Below are 23,365 nucleotides of genomic sequence, written 5' to 3'. Positions count from 1 at the left end.
ATCCATTCTTACAAATACTGTAATAGGTTAAGATCTGGTGAAGTACACAAAAAACCTTGTAAAATATACAGTTTTGAGTTTCTCCCCCCCCCTACCCTTTTTCTTTTCCCTTCTGCACAGTTTCTGTTTCTCTTTCTCTTTTTCTCTTTTTCTTTTTGTGTCTCACCATGTCTGGGGCACCTATAGTTATGTACTTTTTGAATTTCCAATAAAGATTTTTAAAAAATAAATAAAAATGAGTTAACAACTAAATGCCAATGCAGGTGGCTCCTGCTGGATCTCCGAAAGAAAACAATAGCACAATATGGTGCCACGACTGATAATTCCCTCCTCTGGGTCATGAGATGCATTTCCAGTGGATGTGGAACAACCACGAGGGCCTCCTCTGGTCATCAAAGTTGTTGGGCTGATCTATACGGTGGAAGGGGCTCTCAGATGCCCTAAGCATCTCAGCCCAGGCTTTTATACAGCAACACCTTAAACTTGGCTTAGTAGCCAACCGGCAACCAATGTAAACGCTTCAGTAGAGGTGTTCTACGTGCATGGAAAGCTGCCACACTTAGCAGTTTGCACCAGCTGCTGAACCAACCCCAGGCGGCCGCCCAACATAAACTGCACTGCAAACATCTGGATAACACTGCAGGAAGACGAAAAGAACGGCTAATTCTTACATTACAAGGCAGCAGGATTTTTAAAAAGTACCTCTTAAATTTATCTTTCTTGTCCTTCACCTCCTCTATTTCATTATGTGTGAAAAGATCCGCTATGCGCGTTAGGAGATTAGAATTGATGCAGTTCATATTGCACGGCGTGGCTACGATGGCACTCATATTCTTGTGGCAATAATTAATACATTTCTCCACCTAGGAAAACAGGAAGATAAAATATGGATGTAGCACACTCAATAGTGATAATGAAATCTCTTAACACTGTACATGCAACACCCCATTCATGCGCAGGTGCCATTTCTGACTGCTCCATGCATCAGTGGGAAGCCTGCATGAATGTAGATTTCGGCCACCTCACCCTCTTTTGGCGCCAAAATCAGTATGCATGTCAGCGGCCGCATGTTCACTTGAGTGGGGCATTGTCTGTATTTAGGAAGGTTTTTTTGTGAGAGGAGCTCTAGAAACAGCTCTGATAGCTCAGAACCCCACATCTGTTATATACTCACTAAAGAATCCATCTTCAGAAACTCAGAGGAAATAAGAATTGAAATGACATTGCTTGGTTCTAAAGAAAGAAGCAAGAGAACAAAGTGAAAAGCATTATTAGGATTAATTACAGTTAACCTTGCACATTGCTTGTAAAAGGAAACACTACAAGAGATTCTTTGCATCACAAAATCCACATTCCATTAAAGAGGAATGGGAAGAGAGTTTGGGAACTTGGTTCAGTCCCTTCTACAGGAGGGAGAACTAATGACAAAGCATGACTGGGCCTTGTAATTCTTCCGAAATGAGGCCCAAATAGCTGCCTCTCTCCTTTCCATTCCCACCACCCCCACCAGAAAGAATGTGTTAGCCTAAAACTAGCTATTCACATTTTGAAGGCAAAGCAAGCCAAATTAGATTAAGAAGCTGGAGAAAAATAATATTGTACCTAAAGCTGAAATGAAAAGTTAAGAGCCTGGATTCACATATTTACAAATACGTTGCATAAAACTACGGCACTTGAGTATGAAGTTTCCAGCTTTTTTGGGGGGGGTCTTTTATTTGAAGAGAAGTTTGAAGGTTTTGAGAGAGAAATGAGTGCAAACACTCCAAACATCCAAAGCAAAAACCTGTTTCTCCAAAACTGCTGAGTTAAATTACAGGTAGGTAGCTGTGTTGGTCTGCCGTAGTCGAAACAAAATTAAAAAATTCCTTCCAGTAGCACCTTAGAGACCAACTAAGTTTGTTATTGGTATGAGCTTTCGTGTGCATGCACATTTCTTCAGAAGTGCATGAAGAAGTGTGCATGCACATAAAAGCTCATACCAATGACAAACTTAGTTGGTCTCTAAGGTGCTACTGGAAGGAATTGTTTAATTTTGCTGAGTTAAATGTCATTCAAAGTATGATACATTCAACCTCAGACACATGCAAACTAGACACTATACAAGCAGATCTTTTCAAAAAGAAAAAAGGGTCTGCTCCAAACACTTTGGGTTTAAGGTCAGGTTTGAAAGCAAAACAGGCATGAGTGAGGGCAACCAAACTGTTCCCCATACACGTGACACCTACTTCCCTTTAGCTGGTTCCTCCAGCTGATTTTTTTTCTAGCCAAGCTCACATCTGTTAGCGGACCACATATGAAGAGAGTAGCATTTGCAAGTGATAGATTGTGGTGGAGGCAAGAGGATCAGTTTAGCACCCCATCCCACCTGTGTGATCCTTTTGCTCTAATAATTGCCCCCCTTTCCTCTTTGTGTGTGACTAGGGAAGATCCAGATCCAGCCAAGCCAGTCTGCCAGCATCACATCCAATTTGGACCAAAGATTTCAACAGTCAAAGGACAGAACTAACAATTAAGTGTTGGAACAAAATTCTCTAAAGGGAGTTCTTCATCAAGAAATTTGTCAAGTATGTGCAGCTTACAAGAGTGATCCAGAGTGAACTCTCAGTGATTTAAAGAGAGAGGGGAGGAAGAGGTTGAGTGTGCACTTAACTCTTGCTTTGATTTCTTCTCTGGATCACACCCAGAGTGATGACTAAAATTATTTCCCTTCAAACTGTTAGCTTATTTAGGTACTCACTTAAATGGAAGATACCCAAACTCTTATTTTCTGTCAAACCTTCCAAGACCTTTTAGATGATAACCAACTCTAACGTTCTTTTCTCTGAAGACCATTTTTGACTCTCTTTGTATTATTATTATTAATTAAATTTATATATCACCCTCCATCCAAAGAGCACAGGGTGGTTCACAACATAATCTTTGCTCCTCTCCTGTTTTTTGTTTTTTTTTAAATTTGCAGGTTAAACCAGAGCTTCCTTTCCCCCCAATAAGGTCCAGGTCCAGGCATAAATCTGCCCTGTTGGGAGGTCAGGACCATCTCATGTGCTCACATGCTCTTTCCCCCTTTTTCAGAGCTAACCATGGTTAGCAGCAAACTAGAATTTGCAACCATGCAAATCCAGTTCTAACCACTATGGCAAACTGCAAATCACAGCCAACTATGGTTAACCTTGAAAAGGGATGGGTGGGAATTCATGTGTGAGAGGGGGAATGGGGTATTAAGAGACTAAGAGTACAGGATAACATTCCTTAATGTCAAAGGCAATATAATTAGTTTTATTAACTTTCCAGCCAGCTTCAGTTTTCCCAGCTATTACAGATTAGGTTTTTATCGGTTAAGGCAGAAAATGGCAAGGAAATTACCTCGCAAAACAAATTTGCACACAGAATTTTGGTCTGAAGTAGAAGTCAGGCTTTTCAATAAATGAGTCTGCAGGAAACATTAATAGATTTTCCTTTTACCTAAGGCAGGTATTTCATGCACCTCATACTCCTTAGTGTTCCTTTTAACATATCTTATCAACCAGTTAAAGATGTGAACGTCACAGTGAACTGAAATGTCCACTTCTTCCCAGCGCTGGGCATCCACAGACAGATATTCAGCAAAGTACTTCATTTCAGAAATCAACAGATCTCGCGGACAAACAAAATCTTCTTTCAGATTTTTTGCTTCATCACACACATGGATCACCATATTTGGCCTTTATTTGAGAAGAAGAAAAAATCACAGGGAGGAAAATTATTATAGCTTGTCAAACAGGAATGTCAGAATGATTTACAAAGATATTTTACCTCGATTTTAAGTTTAGACATAGTTTTTAATGCACATGAACACATGCATGGTTTGAAGCATACTTTTACAATATAATAATAGGGATTTTAAGCTGTATCTATGATTTTGTTTAAAAAATTGTTTAGAAAGAAAATTAAAAGGTATGGGGAAATGTAAGCTACACGTTGGAGCAAGTTTGGCCTCATGGATGGTGAGCTAGGTGAATCTGCAAAACCCACTTCACGACTTAGATCATTTCTAAACTCAAAGAAGAAACCTGGCAGCTTGCTGTCATCTTTCACATCTCTAGTTGCAAAATGGGCATACTGATGTTATGTGCGTGCACAAATTCTGCAGCAGAAAGGAAAAATGCAAAATATGGCACTGGCCACTAAATTAAAGCTTCCAGAAAATGCCAAGGCCAAACTAGATATATGCAGCTATCTCCAATCTCTCCTGTTTTTAATTGGAAACCAGGTGTAGATCTGGTCAGAGGAAGCAGCCTCTGACTTTATTCTACTCTTTATTCTTAACACTTTATTCTACTCACTGTAGAAAAGCTGCTGAAGAGGCATGATTCTGAGCAGAAAAAAGTCACAGGGGAAGGGTTAAGTAACCAACTTAAACTCACAGCCTCCTCCAGCTACATTTCATTTTAAAAATGGCTTGAAGACACTCACAAACATCTACTGTCTGGCAGTAGTTTGGCCCTGAGTTGTCATTTTTTAAAAAAATGATTCTAGCACATATGACTTGAAGTTATTGTTGTTTGTTTTAAACCGTTATTGTAAGCCATTAAGGCTGCCGTGTGATAAGGAACAATATAAACCTTAAAACTCAAATGTGTAGATTATGCTGGCTGACCTCTCCAAGGCCAGTGGGGTGGTGAAATAAGACTGGTTGGAGTTGGAGCTTATTGCTCTTCATAACTTCAAGCTCCAGTCGAGGACTAACAGAACCGGAATAAAAGATGAAAAATGAGAAGTCTCACAAGTGTGTTTAATTGGCTTGTGTTATACACATCACAGAACCTGGCGGCAACACAGAACACACACAAGCTTGCAGCATATTTAAGAAAAATAATACCCAAAATAGGTCTCTTGTTCTAGTTACTACCCAGCCCCAATTACATTTCTGGTGTAAACTGTTCACTGAACTGCGGTCAACTAAATCATCAAGGGGTTACTATAAATAAAGCCTCTCCACATCAGAAAGAATGGAACTGTATGCAAATTCTGGGGTTTTGGTTCTCCAGTACCAGATATATCCTCAGGCTACTCCAACATTCAACTCTTTAGAAAGTTCTAGTGAAGGGGTATAGTGAACACTTATGTCAAGATACAGCTACCCTGTTCATTATTCCTAAGAGATGATCCCATATCTATCATTATTCATACATGTATTTTCAATGGATGCAAGTTGCCTTTCTAGTCGCAGACAGGGGCAAAGAGAAAGAAAAAATAGCATTCCACAAAAGCAGAAAGGTATTTCTTCTGCTTTATTCAGGAGTGGAGAACCCTTTTTCTACCAGGGGCCTATGTCCCACACAGGTGGGCAATCAGGTGCCACACACAAATATTAATGAACTGTATCACAGGCTATTACAGATAATGTTATTATGATAAATATAAATGTTACAACACCTAGGAAGATAGTATTGGGCTGTTGCCAAGCTCCTTCCTTCTACGCCATCCTCAGCCCCAAACTGCTGCTTTGTAAAGTCTCTGGAAACATCCAATGAAATTAAGCAGGGAGCTGCATCTGGCCCTTAGGCCAGAGGTCCCCAAACCACAACTGAAATGAACAGGGAAGGTTTCACTGACAGCGAAAATAAGTGTATACTTATGAAATGGAACCTTCATGCCTGGCAGAACTTGCTTCATTAGGGTGAGAGAGACTGGTGTCTTCACGCAAGCTTTGCAAAAGTGATTTCCAAGCAAAGAGCCATCCATATATTAACCTGTACTGGCAGAGGATTCTCCGCCATCTCCTATCTGGCAATATGTGTTTATTAAAAGCAAGGAGGGTGTTAGGCCAGGTCTGAGGTCTATTGACCCCCTCGCTGTCTCCCCAGGGGAACCAAGAATGTAGAAAGGTTAGGAGAGCAGCTCTCTTGCAAGGAAAGCTGCCAGGTATTCCTCAAAGTGAGCATCAGTCACAGCAGAAAAGTAGCTGGACCAGTTTTGAAAACCGCTGCTCTACAACACGTCTGTGAACACACGACATATATTTTCAGGGTTCACAGCGGAAACGACAGCAGGAGGGTGAAGACAACATCACTACGCAAGCCTTTTTACGAAGGTGATGGAGAAGCTTTGCAAGATGGCTGAATGGAGGGCAGGGGGTGGGGAAACAGGCATTCATATTTTATACCATCTACCACCCCAACAGATGGCAAATAGAAGGCAAAAAAACCAAAAACCCTATGGGAAGCTTAGAGGTTCCAGGATATTACAGATTCCAAACCTGAAAGGAGAGTCAGTCCTAGAGAGGAGAAGCTACCAGCGTTTTAATGCCTTCCAGTCCCTGAAGGTACTCTTTCACAAGAACTTATCCTCAGTTACTGTTTGTCTAACTTTTTTTGTAAAAAACCGAAGCCAACGTAACTCTCCCACCCCCCACAATCCTTCACCCACCCAATAGAAATCCCACAAATACACAGAGATATAATCCAAGTGTAGAAGAGAACAAACGAATGTCGAAGATTCAGGTTTATCTAGCTTTCCCAAAATCAAACAACCATCTTCCTACCCTTGTGTTTCATCAGCATTTTCTCCACCTTTATGTGCAGGGCCCTTCTCACTTTCTGCAGAGCAATTCCTTGAGGAAGCTACACTTGGCCTTCCTTAAATGCAAGCGGGGAGAAAAAGCATTAAGACATAGTGTTGAGATGGTCTTCTCATTTTCGCCTGGTAAGTGGTAGTCCTATGCCTAGAGGAAAGTGCGATCTAAGGGAGCTGTCCACTTACTAGATGGATCCTTTTCACACACACTCCTTTAAGGAAAGGCTGGCTTTTAAAATCAATCCAGTCCAGGTGGAAACATATAGAGGAATTGAGGGATTAATCTTTTCAGTCACCATGTGCATGTCCACACATACAAAAAAGGAGGATGTAAAATCGCTTAAGTCTGTGGGGGGGTTTCTCCTGTCAGTTCCCAAGGACCTCAGAAGCCTGCTCCACAGTAAAGCGGAGCAGGGCTTTTAGGGTGGCTGCCCCAGTTCCACAGAATAATGCATTCCTGTCAAGAGACAACAGTCACCAACTAACTGCACCTTCCAGAAACAATCAAAGACAATTTTGTTTCAACAGGCTTTCCCAGTTGAATAAGTAGGTCTTTAGCACAAGTGTTTAAGTTTCGGTCTCGACTTAAAAGTATTTGCTGTTTTTGTATTTTAATTATGTGTAAATTGCCTTGAGGCAGTTGTTTAGAAGGCAATCAATAAATCAATGGTATTACAAACAATAACAAAACTGTCATGGCTATGCGTTTGACCTTCTCTTTTACACTTCTCTTTTGGAGAGCAGTAACAGACATCATAATGTCATTAATACTGGGATTCCTCTGCCTGATGTCCATACAGCCAAAAGGAAAAGTATAGCTTTTTTAAACACACTCACAACACAACACAACACAACACAACACAATACAACACAACACAGTGGCCTTTCTCCACTTGCCTTTCATCCACCCCCAAAACAACTTCCTACATTGAAGGTTCCTTGTTAAAGTACCAAACATGGAGACAGAAGGTTCCTGTTATCTGGATTTTCTCTTTAAAAAGTTCATGAACAAGCCCACTGCAGGAGTATCCATTACTATTCACTTTCCCATTAGGAATATACTTAATGCTAAGTCTCAGAGAGCATTCAAGAGAAACAAAACCCAAGAGCAGTAAGTGCTGAACAAGGCAGATTAAGAATTGCCCTGGGGCATTAATATACTAACTGGAGGCTTGCAACCAATGGTAAATTCCAATGCACAGAACCCTCCTGCCACCTAATCCATTGAGACAAATTAAGAATCTACTTTTCACTGGGAGACTGTCCCTTCCACAGCACAACTTCATGCCCTCCCTCGGGGGTGGCTCTTGGTTTCGTTCAGCTCTTTTCTCTTCTCTCATGTTCTATGTGCTATCACATGCTGACTATGCTTCTGCTTCTCTCCCTTGCACCCCCTGCATTTCTACCACTCAACCCCACCACGATTTCACTGCTGTGCATCTCTGGCTCTTTTCCTTCTCCTCCTTTTCAGCCACAAAACACATCCAACACTTTGTATGCGGTTTCTGCTGAGTCACTAGTCTACTCCTATGTGGAAGTGGCATGGTCTCCGGCAGAGACAGCTCACAGACCTGCTTAACTAGAACAGGGGAACTCCTATCCTTGCTGACCATCTGCCATGCTGCACCGGACCTTTCACCCCAAACTAGAGCACAAACCTGGGATCTTCCTATTGTCCACTGTAGTAACACAGTTCAAAGACAGCTTAGGGAGTTAGCTGGTTTATCATATGGTTTTATTATATGTGGCTTGTTGCAACCTGAGTTTTTGCAGGCACATTTGATAATTGATAAAAGCTCAACCCACAATAAGCCATTTCACCTTTGGTTCTTTTAGACAAGTGTATTAGCTTTCAAAAAGGTCACTGTACAGTTCAAGGCAAAGTTACAATGAAATAAAAATTAATTATATTAAACCACCAGTTAACTAAGACTTTGAAAAGTAAATTGGGAAGGGATTGTAATTTAGAGACCAATACTTATGATGAGCACCAGCACTTTAAGGGTTACTAGCTGACTCTGCTCGGAACAGGTTAAGGATTTCAAATGGATGAAACCTAGCATGCACAATGTCTTGAATGCAGTAGCAGAACTGCCTGAAAGCCTACCATTTACAGAAATTGCATCTTTTTCACTAGGAGGCTCTTGTAACTCTTCCTGGGAATCAAGAAGCGATGATTTGATATAACCAGCCAGTGTTTCCATAGGGCTCCCACCACTGGCCATTAGTGGACTGTACTGGTTATCAACTGGAGAACTCCCACTGCTTTTCAGTTCGTCAAACCTTTTTGCACACTGTCAGAAGATAAAAGAGGAGGGATTTTCAGTTTTAGTTGGAAGAAATCCCAGGTATGCCTAGGACATAGATGCTCATCTAAATAAACAACAACTGATATTAACCTTGTGCAGAGCTAGTGACTAAGCCTTTAAGCCTTTTTGTTGGCACCCAAGAATCTGGCTTTTTCAGTGCTTGCCTATAAGCACAGAGTTTGAAAAGCTGTTTTGTTTTTCTGAAACACACATATCTGTCTGCATCAAAGGCTATATAAAAAGGAGCTGCCTTAAACCATCTCTGACTGGCAGTGGCTCTCCAAGATATCAGGCAAGCATTATTTCCCTAAACCCGCCATCAACATGAGATGCACGGGATTCAACTTGGGATCATTTTTATGTGTGAAGGGCATGTCCTTCCTCTGAACTAAAGCTCCATTTCATAGCCCATGGTGTAACATCATAATCTGAGATGTTGTGTTCAGACAGCATAATGAAGCCATTTTTTTGCTGGTCTTACTATTAGGTTGCAAATTGAAGTTTAACTACTTTATAGTACTGCTAACTCAATATAACAGTCAGTTATTCTCTCAGATGAGGATAGCAGCATCCCCTGGGGGCACTTGAGGCTAGTATATCTGAAGGAGCGTTTCCTTCCCCCATCGTTCTGCCCGGACACTGAGGTCCAGCTCCGAGGGCCTTCTGGCGGTTCCCTCACTGCGAGAGGCCAAGTTACAGGGAACCAGGCAGAGGGCCTTCTCGGTAGTGGTGCCCGCCCCGTGGAACGCCCCCCCATCAGATGTCAAAGCGATAAACAACTACCTGACATTCAGAAGACATCTGAAGGCAGCCCTGTTCAGGGAACTTTTTAATATGTGACATTTTAGTGTATTTTTCATCTTTGTTGGAAGCCGCCCAGAGTGGCTGGGGAAACCCAGCCAGATGGGCGGGGTACAAATAATAAATTATTATTATTATTATTATTATTATTATTATTATTATTATTATTACTTGTCAAAGAGTACAAAGAGGAAAGGGTCCTTCCCAGCAAACATATACATGATCTTCCATAAGTATAGAATTTTTATCAAGCAACAAGATTCTATGAGACATAAATGCCTCTCTTCTCTCTCAGAAGGAAAAGGCAACAGTGGCAGAAAAACTAAGGCCCAGATCTATGATGGCAGCAGGATAAACTAGGACCTCAGCTGCCTTAGCAGGGCTACTACCATGATCTCAATACATTCACAAGCTGAGAACACTTGCCTTCTCCATTAGGTACAGTGGTACCTTGGTCTAAGAACAGCTTAGTTTATGAACAACTTGGATTAAGAACGCTGCAAACCTGGAAGCAGGTGTTTTGGTTTGTGAACTTTGCCTTGGAAGCAGAACATGTTCTGCATCCTGTTGAGTGTGTTCCATTTGTCCCCCGCTGCTATGGGAAAGCACACCTTGGTTTAAGAACGCTTTGGTTTAAGAATGGACTTCCGGAACGGATTAAGTTCATAAACCAAGGTACCACTGTACCCACCTTCAGTGAAAGTATAGTTAGAAGAGTAAGACTAATCCAACTGAAACCTTCCCCTAATATTGCTAGCCAGTCACATGAGTAGGGAAGGAGCTTGAGAAGTATTCAGAACTTGGATCATCCTTATAGAGCACCACAACTTTCCAGAACTCCATAAACAAACATTCTTTTCAGAAGCAGCAGAGCAAACAAGTGATGTCACAGTGGATAACTCGTACTGACTCTTTGTTAGATTGATAGAAGCTTAGTAGAAGTGGAAGTCTGTGTAGCAGAAGGGTCAATGGAAAATGTTCCTCCCATACAATACTTAAAATCAGCTTTGTTTTATGCCTCACCATTCAACACTGGAAGGTATAGAAGCCATCACACATCATGAATGAGCACAAAGGAGCTTCTAGACCTGGCAGTCAAAGTAATATTTAATAGACATGATAACAACAGTAAATTAAATGGTATCTGATCTGAATACCTTAGAGCTCTTTAAGCCAAAATTTCTTCAAAGTTAATTCTTTGTATAGTTTCTTAAATCAACCTTCTGTTCAACCTCCTACTGTCTTATCTCTTTTACTTTGCACCTGCTGGGTCTGGGTTTTCGTTGTTGTTGGGGGCTTCAGGGCAGGTTTGTTTGCCTTGCGTTATGATTTTAAAAATAGGCTTCTACCACGGAAACAAATCCACACTGGCTATAATATACATGTGATTCTTCACAGCGTCCATGTGCAACATAAAATAAATGTGAGGTTTAAGTGCCTGGAAGACTGTCAAGCATGAAAACACTGCTAAGGGAGCAAAAGGATTTTCTCTCAGCTGGTTTATGACTGAGCACAAATGTTGGATTTGACTTTAGGTGTGATTCCTTTAACAAATTTGGTTGTGTTTAACTGTACATTAGCTGCCATCAGTTCAATGATCCTCTGCTCTTTAGTCCTCTTTAAGGCCAAAAGAAACAACTATTATTACACATTCTTGTGTGACTTTATTGATTACACAAATAATGAGGCATGTGGTAGAACAGCACCCATAGTTTGCAGCACAGTCTGAAGTAAATATTTTATTTTTTCCCCTTCCCCTCCCTCCCCCTTCCTATAAATAATTCCAATTTTTATTGATACAAAATCTGAGTGTTTACTGTGCTTTTATTTTTAATTTTATGTGATTGTTGCATGTCATACGCTCTAATGTAAATAAAGCTTTATCTTCATTTATCATCATTCAGCCCAGACACTGAGGTCCAGCTCTGAGGGCCTTCTGGCAGCTCCCACCCTGTGGAACGCCCTCCCATCAGATGTCCAGGAAATAAACAACTACCTGACTTTTAGAAGACATCTGAAAGCGGCCCTGTTTAGGGAAGTTTTTAATGTTTGATATTTTATTGTGCTTTTTAATATTCTGTTGGGAGCCATCCAGATTGGGTATAAATAATAAATCATCGTCATCATCACGATCTCAATGCAACCATGTTAAACAGTTCAAAGATCAAAATGAATAAAACCTACATTACAAAATAAGGGGAAACGTACCTCTCGAGATGAATAGCCAGGAACCAGCCTTGCCACGTTGTCCCAATTGATAGGCTGAGGGACACTGAATAAAGAGCAGAGGATCATATCCAAAACCATTTGATTATTGTCGTATGGGAAGTTATTGTTTTCTGAATATCCACGGCTCATTTTTTGGCACTAGAAAGAAAGACATGAAAAAAGAAAAACACATAATTGCACTTTCCCTTAACAACTTTGGTTGTCTTAAATGTACATTAGCTGCCATCAGTTCAATTTGTTTCACACTTCTTAGGCAGAGTAATTATATAGCCAGCACCCGAATTTAGCTGTGTATGTTTTGCCTTGCTCATGAACAGACTTTCAACAAATATACCAATAGAGTTATGTAAGTATTTACGTTCCACAAAAGAAAATATCATCACTGTTAAACAGGTTCTCAAAGAGAGAGTCTGCACCCTGGGGATGCTTTAGCCAATTCATGGCTCTCTGTAGGATCCTCCATAAATTCAGACTTCAAACTGTTGCTCTGTCTTTCATCTAGCTCTATACACATGCACCTGCAGACGTCTCAAACAGTACACCCCCATAAGCATATCATTTATTCAGAAAAACTCCCACAATCATAAAAAATGTTAACTTCTGTTTCTTTAAGGTCAGAGATGGTGAATCACCAGCCTGTTTGCCTGATCCTGTGAGTGGTTTTCTGGAGCCTTCCAAGAATTTGGCAGCAGCAAACACCAAAAACATGAACTGCTTTGGGATTCTCCATACAGAGTCAAACAGAGGTCTAAACATCACCAGCACTCAAGAAGCAGGGAGATCCTGAATGAGGCAGCATTACCATGTCTGTTGTGCTGCTAGTTCCACCTCCCTGAGCATTCAATACTTTTCCTATGAGCATGTAGTAATTTCCAGTGTTTCATGACAACTCTCATCACATAGTTACTTCCTCTGCCTGTTCCCAAAAGCTAGGCAGCACTGGCATGAGAAATGCTAATGTAATGAAGAGTCTGCTAAGCAATTAAGAGCTTCTGTAAGTCCAGCCTACAGGGAGCATTTTTGGCTTCTAGCACTCCAGCTATATTTGGGCCTAAATTGGTTCATTAACTACATACACATAGCCAAAATACAGCTATACAATCTTTGAGGTGACTTCAGCTTCTCAGGCAGTTGGATTAAACTAGTGAAAGTTATCCAAACAGCAGGAAGGTTAAACACTGTTATTGATATTAAAATGCAGATTCCAATAAAAAGAAAACAGGAAATAAAACTACACTTGAACCAAAAAGAACCATATTTTATTACATAGTTTAAAAAAGCAGCATCCTACAGCTGTGGTTTTCAAACTTTTATCATTGACAGAACCTTTTCCACATCATCTTATCTGCCAAGAATTTCCTTCATGGCTAACTCGTATCCATGCTTAATCCAGACAAATGTTCAGGAAACACACTCAGTTCTGCTAGGCACCACCATCAATCCACTGGAATTGAGAGCATGCTGCAGAATACCCTGACCCACCACAATGCTATGGGTTGCACATGGGATGACTAATAATGTTGAGGAAGCAACATTGCTAACTTTGTCACTGATGGAAACCTGATGAGCTTCTGAGAAGCTCAAGGTATTTCCCCAACAGTTTGACAACTGCTACCCTATACCAATATTAAAAAAATAAAACTAAGAATATAATTTCTTCATATGTTAAGATTTACCCTCCGTAAACACAGTGCAAGTCTTCCATTTTGACACCTACAATGGAAGGGGAGAAAAATGCTTCTCAGTAGGAAACTGCTATGTGCTGCTATTTATAGTCTCCCATTTCTTAAATAATGAATCACAGCAGAAAGCAACCATGTGAAAATTCAGGAAGGAGAAAAACAGCCAGGGATGGGGGAGAGAAACATTAATCCCAGTTCCATGATACAGCAAATTCAAATGCACAGTTTGGATTTTATTTTATCGCACAAGTATTCATTGTAAAACTGAAGTTGCCAACTTTTATCCATTGGCAGCTCTAGTACATTTATTCCGTCCAGGGAGACATATCATCCTAGCAAAATAAGCAAAGTTTCTTTCTCTTTTTTACTTTAACTTTAAGCCACCAGAAAATGTGTCTCTCTCATCCAGCAGCACATTATCCAATGATGACTGCAGGCTTTGAAAGTTGCAAAGCAGCTAGAAAAGTTCCTCCTGCAGCATACCCATTGCTCAGGTATCAAAATTACAGAAGACTAAATGAGACAGACATGTTGTTTTTTTTACATCAAGCTTTTGAATTATTTCTGTAATTTTGCAGCTGGTAAAAAAAAAAAGTCTGACCCTGCTAACCATAACTAGTGAGCAGCTGAACTTAAAGACTGAATGACTTGTAAATGTCATAGGCTTTTAGTTTAGTTTATAACAAAGCCTAAGCAAGTGCAGTTGATACTGCTTTCCTATTCATCCGTGTCTCCACTTTCTCATTTTCCTCTGTTTTTCCACATGTGACATTTTAGATTACAATTTATATTTTTATACTCTTTTACAGTGCCATGAATACTGATGTCACCATATAAATAACTTAAATAAGGAACTTAAATAACTAGAAATAAAACAAATAAAATTCAATCCTCTATATACTGGGCAGCACTGATACATACATAAGGCTTACTTCCTCATACAGAAGTAATCCAGTCTCTCATTTAGAGGAGGGCAGGGCCTGATTACTGCTGAAGGATCAGGAAAAAACAGTATATTACATTGCCACTGAAATTTCTGCAGTGCAGTAGCATTAAATATAATGGGATTGCATTTACAGACCACACAGCTTGGCCCTCAACTGATTTCAATAATGAAGATGCCCCCCCCCCCAAAAAAAAGAAAAGAAATACTCGGAGCACTTCATGTGCATTATCACATTAATCCTTAAAGCAAACACGCACAAGAAGCGAGCATAGTTCTTCCCTATATTACAGACAAGGTGAGGCTTCGGAGAGTTCAGAAAGGCGAGGGTACAGAGATGCTGCAATTTGAATCAGAGGCCAGACCTCACCAAAATTTTCAGTGCAAAAGGGAGGTTAAAGAAAGGCAGTGGTCACTGCCTGAAGACCCACACAACTAGTTTTGTAAAACCAAAGAGACTCTGAACTTTTGAAATAGGAGTCCTCTTTAAAAACAACGGGTTTTCAAGGGGAATTTTTAGTGTTGGGCATAAAGCAAATCTTCTGCTTCCTGAAGTAGTTTTATGGATCTCTGTCCACATGTGCTCCAAGGGCATAAAAGGGGCAAAAAAAAACACTTTGCTAGTAGCATATAATTAATTCATATAGGTTCTCCAGGTAGACAGCCAAGTAACAAAAGAAGAGTGCATCTTGTTTGTAGTAGGAATAGGACATGTATGCAGTAGGGCTATAAACAAACACTCATTTCCAGCTCAGAGGAAGCTGCATCTACAAATAAAATAGTTGTTCCTAACTTGACACAAGCAATTCTGTCAGGACAGTAGCAGTGAGCTTTGAAAAGTTCACAAAACCAGACCTGAGACTTACCCTTGATCTTTTTTTCTTTTTTTTAAAATCCTGCCTAATCTGTAACACAACCAGGCCCAACACCTGCTACCACCTCCTTCTCCAGGTGTAATAAAGCACTCTGCTGAAATAACTACCTTGCCTTGCTCAGTTACTCAGAAGACAGGACATCTTCATATAACGTGAGGATTCACCCCCCCCCCCATCTTCTGCAACACTTGCAGCATCAGCAGCTCAGGAAAGAATGAAGCAGCAGCACAGCTTTGACTCTTTGTGCAAGGATTAGACCCCGCCCATATCCATTTCATCACAAATAAAATTTTCATAGAGGGGACAGGCCCAATCACTTAACTGAGGGAGAAGATGTGGTTCCTTTCTTACAATGTACCCTGAGAGGGAGTGTAGTCAGAGAATGCTTTCTATGGTGCTGAAAGTTCCCTAGTTTTGTACACATACTAAGGAGACATTAGTAGAATAGGAGCCATCTTGAATCCATTTGTACTGTTTGGTTTCCTTATTAGTGATTAACAAAAATGTTGCCACAATGTCAGCCATTACTCCATAAAACCATACTCTTGGCTTTCAAATCCCCAGATGTCTAGATCAGGGGTTGACAATGTGCGGCCCACAAAGACTATTTTACCAGCCCCCAAACCGAGCCGCCCACTCGGTGAGTCCCCTGCATGCTGTGCTAAACCAGCACAGCGCAGCGTGGAGACTCGCCGAGTGGCGCCAGAAATCACGTCTGCGCACGCACAGATACCAGAAATCGCATCTGTGCATGTCCAGATGCCGAAAATTGTTTCTGCGCAGGCGCGATTTTTGGCAATTTCCGGCACATAGGGCATGCGCAGATGTGATTTCCAACGTCGTGCTGCGCCAGTCCGGCCCACAGCCGATCTCCATGGGAGTGATCCGGCCCATGGCCGGTAAACCTTGCCGAGCCCTGGTCTAGATGAATGCCAACAGCTAAAAAAAAAACAGCAGCAGCAGCAACAGCAGCAACAACAACGTTGGGACAATATGCAAACTAAAGCCAGCTAAAATACCCTACCCTTCAAGTTTTCCCAAAAGCATGCACCTTATCATCCCATGGCTTCCTTACTATAGTTATTACCGTGATAATATGCATGGAGCCCGGACAGCCCCGTGGTTTTCCATGGATCTGAGGGCAATGAAACAATCGTTGAGACGGTTAGAGCGCCGGTGGCGGATAACTCATTCCGAATCTGACCGGACACAGGTTAGAGCTCAACGTCGAGCCTACCAAGTGGCGATAGCGACGGCGAAGAAGAATTTCTTCGCCGCCTCTATTGCATCTGCAGAAAACAGCAGCAGGAGACTTTTTCAGGTGGTTCACAATTTAGCAGAACCACCTGCAACATCGGGGCCCAGTACGGGCCACATGTTCTCCTGCAATGATTTTGCAAAGTTTTTTGCAGATAAAATCGCTCAGATTCGGGAAGAAGTAGACTCCACCGTGGGAGCAGGGCCGGGGCGGGAGAGTGCTAGAGTTCTGTCTAGTCAAGTTGAGTGGGATCAATTCCAATCTGTTACCTCCGAGGATGTGGACAGGCTGCTTGGACGAGTGAAACCAACCACCTGTCTCCTGGATCCTTGCCCATCCTGGCTTATAAAAGCTAGCCGGGAAGGACTGGGCGATGGGCTTCGTGGGGTGGTGAATGCTTCCCTCCGTGAGGGAGCCTTCCCAGACCCGCTGAAAGAGGCGGTTATTAAACCGCTTCTTAAAAAACCATCTTTAGATGCGGCCACGATGGCCAACTATCGCCCAGTCTCAAATCTTCCATTCTTGGGCAAGGTGATTGAGCGAGCGGTTGCCGAACAACTCCAGGCACGCCTGGAAGAAGCGGACCATTTGGATCCCTTCCAGTCGGGATTCAGGCCTCATCATGGGACTGAAACTGCCTTGGTCGCACTGGTTGATGATCTCCGGCGGGCTAGGGACAAAGGTGAGAGCTGTTTCCTAGTTCTGCTGGATCTCTCAGCGGCGTTTGATACCATCGACCATAACATCCTTCTGGACCGTCTTGAGGGGCTGGGAGCTGGGGGCACTGTCATACAGTGGTTCCGCCCCTTCCTCCTGGGCCGTGTTCAGAAAGTGGTGGTGGGGGATGAGTGTTCAGACCCCTGGGCTCTCACTTGTGAGGTGCCTCAGGGTTCTGTCCTCTCCCCCATGCTTTTCAACATTTACATGCAGCCGCTGGGAGAGATCATCAGGAGGTTTGGGCTGGGTGTTCATCAGTATGCGGATGATACCCAGCTCTACCTCTCTTTTAAATCAGAACCAGTGAGGGCGGTGAAGGTCCTGTGTGAGTGTCTGGAGGCGGTTGGAGGATGGATGGTGGCTAACAGATTGAGGTTGAATCCTGACAAGACAGAAGTACTGTTTTTGGGGGACAGGAGGTGGGCAGGTGTGGAGGATTCCCTGGTCCTGAATGGGGTAACTGTGCCCCTGAAGGACCAGGTGCGCAGCCTGGGAGTCATTTTGGACTCACAGCTGTCCATGGAGGCACAGGTCAAATCTGTGTCCAGGGCAGCTGTTTACCAGCTCCATCTGGTACGTAGGCTGAGACCCTATCTGCCTGCGGACTGTCTCGCCAGAGTGGTGCATGCTCTGGTTATCTCCCGCTTGGACTACTGCAATGCGCTCTACGTGGGGCTACCTTTGAAGGTGACTCGGAAACTACAACTAATCCAGAATGCAGCAGCTAGACTGGTGACTGGGGGCGGCCGCCGAGACCATATAACACCGGTCTTGAAAGACCTACATTGGCTCCCAGTACGTTTCCGAGCACAATTCAAAGTGTTGGTGCTGACGTTTAAAGCCCTAAACGGCCTCGGTCCAGTATACCTGAAGGAGCGTCTCCACCCCCATCATTCTGCCCGGACGCTGAGGTCCAGTGCCGAGGGCCTTCTGGCGGTTCCCTCATTGCGAGAAGCAAAGCTACAGGGAACCAGGCAGAGGGCCTTCTCGGTAGTGGCGCCCGCCCTGTGGAACACCCTTCCAGCAGATGTCAAAGAGATAAACAACTACCTGACATTCAGAAGACATCTTAAGGCAGCCCTGTTCAGGGAAGTTTTTAACGTGTGATATTTTACTGTATTTTTGGTTTTTATGGAAGCCGCCCAGAGTGGCTGGGGAGGCCCAGCCAGATGGGCGGGGTATAAATAATAAATTATTATTATTATTATTATTATTATTATTATTATTATTATTATATGAAAAAGCCTTTGTAGACAGTTATTAAAAATACATCAGTTAACATAGCCTCAACACAGAGCAAACCCAATACCTCAGCATCTCTCAAACTATCAGGCATCTTAGCTGTGCGAAGTTGACAGGTGCTCTGATGCACGATGATAGTTCCAGACAGGCATGAAGCTTTTGTCTAGCAGCAGCATGCTTTGTAAAATGCAACCTAGATTTGGCTCTATATAAAAAGATGAATAAATAGGTGCGTCGGGGGGGGGGGAGTTACTGACAGACACACAGTTTCATCCACTCAAGCACTGCTTTAGAGCTGTTTCAAACAATGACCATTTATACTTGTGTGGGATAGCCTGCTCTTCTTTCAAGAGCCACTCCCAACATACACTGCTGTTTGCAGCACATAATGTAGAACACATCAGTTTACTGCTCAGCAAACCCAGATTAGTTATGAGGATGAGCGACAGTCAGCCTCAGGCTCCTGAGTTCCTTCCATCATCGGGGTCATCAGGAGGAGACTGGATGCTTCTACTTCAGATTTAACTAGAGGTTATCATTATGTCAAAATCCTAAAGCTGTGGTTAATCTTAACAAGAATGAGTGGAAACAAGCCAGCTTCAAAACCCATTGTTTGAAGATGGCTTGTTTTCACTAAGGGTAGTAAAGACTCACATTTTGTCTGGGTTCAGAGATCACAGCAAACTATTCATTTAGGACAGAAGTAAAAACTTCCAAACCCCTATTTTTTGGCTGTGGAAAGGGGGGTGGGAGAGAGAATGCATGAGCGAAAAGATCATTAAGGTTCATTTCCTGTAATGCTAAACTTTGCTTTAGAATTACGTCCAAACTTGCTCATTATAAAGGCATGCAAACTCACTTCAATTGCCAGCATGAGCATGGAGCACTCTACACATAGAATAGGCAGACCCAAACTGATCACGGAAATATGACTGACATGGAAGATAAGAAGCAGCTTTATGCCAAGTCAAGCCATTTGGCCACCTAATTCAGTAATACTGACTAGTAGTGTCTTTCCAGGATATGAAATGGGGGTCTCTCCCAGCCATACCAGAAGATGCTAGGAATTGACCCTAGGACCCTTAAGATGCAAAGGAGATGCTCTCCTCCTAAGCTGTGGCCCTTTAAGTGGCCAATTACTGAAGTTGACTTGAATTCAATCCTAAGTAAGAGAAGTACATATCAATGGGGTTATTCCAATGAAATACATTTAGATTCAGTAAGACTAACTGATTTCAGGAATACATTCTAAACTCTGAGACTTAACTGGGTTATGTCTCAGAGCTCATCTGCACTCTTTGTTTAAAAAGCTCTGAAAGGAAAGTAAGCTATATATGGGTGTGAGTTATTAGAAGAAAATTTTTTTTTTAAAGGAGAGGCCTTTAAACTGATGTTTGAATAGCTAAGCCAAGGATCAGTTGCACAACATTTACCTAACAGTAGGCAACATTTTTAAAGGAGAAGAAAACTGGAATGCAGTTTAGTCAGATACCTTTCTTATGTGAGATGAACTTTATTTGTAGTAGAAAATCATTGATATATGTATAGTCCGAAATAAAGCAACTCATTCAGTCTGGGCCAAAAGGCAAGCTATAGAAAGAGAAATAAAAATAATAGTAAGTGATATTATTGTAAGTTCTCCAACTCATCACACAACGATCCATACAACAAAAAATGTATAACCTATCATAGGGTGATACTTAGAAAAATGAAGTCCATATCCATCACCTTTAATACACCTACATAATCTGTTTAGCACTATGGAATTGTAATACCTAAGAATCATATAGCTGGATAAAATACTGCTCTTAACAAATGGTGAAAGTTCCGTTCATCCAGTATTTCCAAAATAAGCCAATTATTCAATACATCCTTAAATAAAAAATGACTTTAATTTAAAATTTGCACATTTTTGATCCTGTGTTACTCCTTCCAAATCAGCAACCTTTTATTTTATTTTAGAAAAGTTGGCATAGGAATTTAAAAAGATCCTTTGCAGCCAAAGGATCAGAAACAGAGAACAAACAGCTTCTCCTAAATCTAAGGTATCAAATTTGTTACTGTAGCTACAGCCCAAGGAGCAGGCAAGAAGGAATGAAGACACACATGACAGTTATTTGTTATTGTGTCCTAAGCAGAAAACTAGCTGCTAGATGATTCTTCAGAATGAAGTAATTCACTTCTATATGGAAGAAAATCCCAGCAAGCCAGAACTGCTCTGAAACCAGTTACGGGTTCCAAAAAGTTTTGGAGCAGAATTTAGTATTAGAAAAGCAAACACCTCAGACCAACGAGCCACAGGAAAAGAGACAGAAAATAATATCCTGTAACACAACGGCAAGAACCTTCCTGGGAAAATAAAATTTCTCTGATCTATCCTTATACTGTAATTTAATTGCTGGTTTTGGTTGCACGCATCATCGCCCCCTCCCCTCACTATACCTTGTAAATTATAAAGATGAAGTAGTGCGATTATTTAGCTATGAACTCTAAGCTTATTTAGTGAACAGCATATATATTATTGTATGCATTTTGTTTGTGTTTTATATAGATAAATCCTAATAAAATGATTATAAAAGAAAATTAAAATTCTTTAAATGTACTTTAATGTCACCTATCTGTAATGTGTCAGATTTAGTTAGTATCTTTCAGAAACGAGGTTAATATATTAACCGGAACTGAGGAAACCATCATGCTTGAAACAAAAGGCACTGCCTCAGGACAAAAACTGAAAAGATTTTTTTGAATGTTCCTTCCCACCATACATCGTCACTTCACTGCAGACATTGTTTGGCTCACCTGCAGCTCTTATAAATGCAACAGTCTAGCTGAAAATAGCATCTTTGGAATGCAGAAAGGGCCCTTGAAATCTCACATCCTTCATAAATTTCTTTCTTTTAAAAAATTCTATTTCACTATAAACAAAATAAACAAAAATGGTCAATTATCTTGCACACATGACCCAACAAAGAGCATGTGGATAACACATTATCCAAGATATTAGCCAAAATAATAATAATAAACATTATCCAAAATGACAATTGAGATACAAAGCTTTTGATCAAATACAAAACATAAAAGAAAAAACAACCCAAAGCATCCATGTGGCTGTGATATCATCATCATCTATTAAATTTCTATACTGCCCTTCATCTGAGGATCACAGGGCAGTTTACAATATAATACAGTAGCCTTACCAACATCGAAGTTTTCCCAGAACAGGTAAGTGATAAGTGTTTTCCCTATCCTGAAAAGGTCTTGGGAGTTACGACCGCTTCATAAATTTCTGTAGAGTCTAAACTCTTTGTTGCATAAACAACAGACAAGAAGGGACGGAGGTTATCCAGAAAGCAGACCAAAAAAACAAGAAACCCCTCAACTAGCACTAGTTACCTGAAGGATGCTCCAACGCAAGCGAGGTGCTGCCAACTGATGGGATCCAAAATGCAATGAAAGCGCCTCTCAGGAAAAGACGGTGGCAGGCAGGGCAGGGCAAAAGGACCAGACAGATATTATATCCTGAGGAGAGAGAGAGAGACAAAGAGCCAGAGAGCATCACTTCGCCTGTCGCATGGATTCAGCTCTGCCTCCAAAAAGGAAATAATTAAGGCAGGTTTGCATCCCAAACAGAGCAGTGGCACCACCCTGCTTCCCTGACCGGATCTTTTCCCTATCTCCCTCTTCCCCGCATTCCCCGCCCTGCACCAGCCCACCTCCCTGGGTGCTGGAGGAAGGGAAATATCCATTGCGACCATCACCCCCCAGGCTCCCTCCCTGAAGAGCTTTGCCCAGAGCAATGCAGGCACACGCCCCTCCGAAGGGTTGCCCCCTTACTCCTCTTATGTCAAGAGGCACCCCGGCTAGTTGGGAAGCTGGAAGAAGACCTGGCAACCTGGGAAACCCAGCCAGATGGGCGGGGTATAAATAATAAATTATTATTATTATTCCAGGGAACTAGCTGACTTCAAACCACCCCCACCCCCAGGCCAAGATGCAGAACTCCATCTCCTGCCTGAAACCCTGGGGGGGGGGGAGCTGCTGCTGCTGCTGCCAGTCCGTGTAGGCAATACTGAACTGGATGGGCCCAGGGTCCAAGGCAGGCTCCCCATGTTCCTAACTTCTTGGCTCTTGGGACTAAAAAACAACAACCCTACACTTAATAAAATTAGTTAATACTACACTATCCCTCTCTCACACACGCACATACGAACTAGCCAAGCAAACCTAATTACCACACAGCAGTATTAATTAAAATATATATATATTAATTAAATTAACCACCGACTGAGGGAATCTCCTGACCTTCAGTGCAAGCTAACTTTTATTTGATAGAATAAAGGTAAAAGGGTTTTTTTTTCAGGGGGGGTTGCATTCTCATAGGCTAAAGTGAGCCCCCCCCCTCCGCGCGCGCTTTCGCCCACCTCCTCCTCCTCCTCCTGCCTCTCTCTCTCCCTCTCTCTTTTTCTTTCTCTCTCTTTCTCTCCCTCCCTTTGGCAACCCACCTCTCCCACTCGCTATACCGCCCTTTTCTCCTCATGAAAAGGGGAGGTTGGTTGTTGTGGCGGGCGGGAGAGGCGGCCCTGTCAGTCACGCCGCGCCGGCCAATCCTCTCGCCGCGCCCGGCCCTTCCCCGCCACCCGCTCTCTCCAAACGGGCCAATGAGAGGGGCCGGGGAGGGGAGGGGCGTGAGCGCCCGCCCGCGGCTTGGCTTTGCCGCAGTGCAGCGGCCCCGTCCCTTCCCTTCCCCTGCCGCC

The 23,365-nt window shown here is 42.2% G+C and overlaps 1 protein-coding gene across 5 annotated transcripts in view; it reads right to left on the bottom strand.

The window, feature by feature from the left end:
* Nucleotides 1–23,294, bottom strand: part of SANBR (SANT and BTB domain regulator of CSR) — a 39,429-nt gene extending 16,135 nt beyond the window's left edge. For 4 of the 5 annotated variants that reach the window (XM_053383706.1, XM_053383708.1, XM_053383709.1 and 1 more), the window contains exons 1-10: nucleotides 23,114–23,294; nucleotides 22,005–22,130; nucleotides 21,411–21,526; nucleotides 20,104–20,201; nucleotides 11,874–12,032; nucleotides 8,663–8,849; nucleotides 6,524–6,617; nucleotides 3,463–3,701; nucleotides 1,175–1,233; nucleotides 703–863 (exon numbers count right to left, since the gene is read on the bottom strand). In XM_053383706.1, the coding sequence (XP_053239681.1) occupies nucleotides 703–863; nucleotides 1,175–1,233; nucleotides 3,463–3,701; nucleotides 6,524–6,617; nucleotides 8,663–8,849; nucleotides 11,874–12,023 (890 nt within the window). In that variant the 5' untranslated portion in view covers nucleotides 12,024–12,032; nucleotides 20,104–20,201; nucleotides 21,411–21,526; nucleotides 22,005–22,130; nucleotides 23,114–23,294. Of the gene's footprint in view, nucleotides 1–702; nucleotides 864–1,174; nucleotides 1,234–3,462; nucleotides 3,702–6,523; nucleotides 6,618–8,662; nucleotides 8,850–11,873; nucleotides 12,033–19,265; nucleotides 19,344–20,103; nucleotides 20,202–21,410; nucleotides 21,527–22,004; nucleotides 22,131–23,113 lie in introns of all 5 variants that reach the window. The other variant, XM_053383707.1, reaches the window with a different exon arrangement.
* Between the last annotated feature and the right edge of the window lie 71 nt (nucleotides 23,295–23,365).

Source organism: Podarcis raffonei, chromosome 3 (genome assembly GCF_027172205.1).
Source record: "Podarcis raffonei isolate rPodRaf1 chromosome 3, rPodRaf1.pri, whole genome shotgun sequence".
Classification (NCBI taxonomy): domain Eukaryota; kingdom Metazoa; phylum Chordata; class Lepidosauria; order Squamata; family Lacertidae; genus Podarcis; species Podarcis raffonei.
The sequence above is the reverse complement of the archived record's forward strand: the minus strand, read 5'-3'. Positions and strand labels throughout refer to the sequence as shown.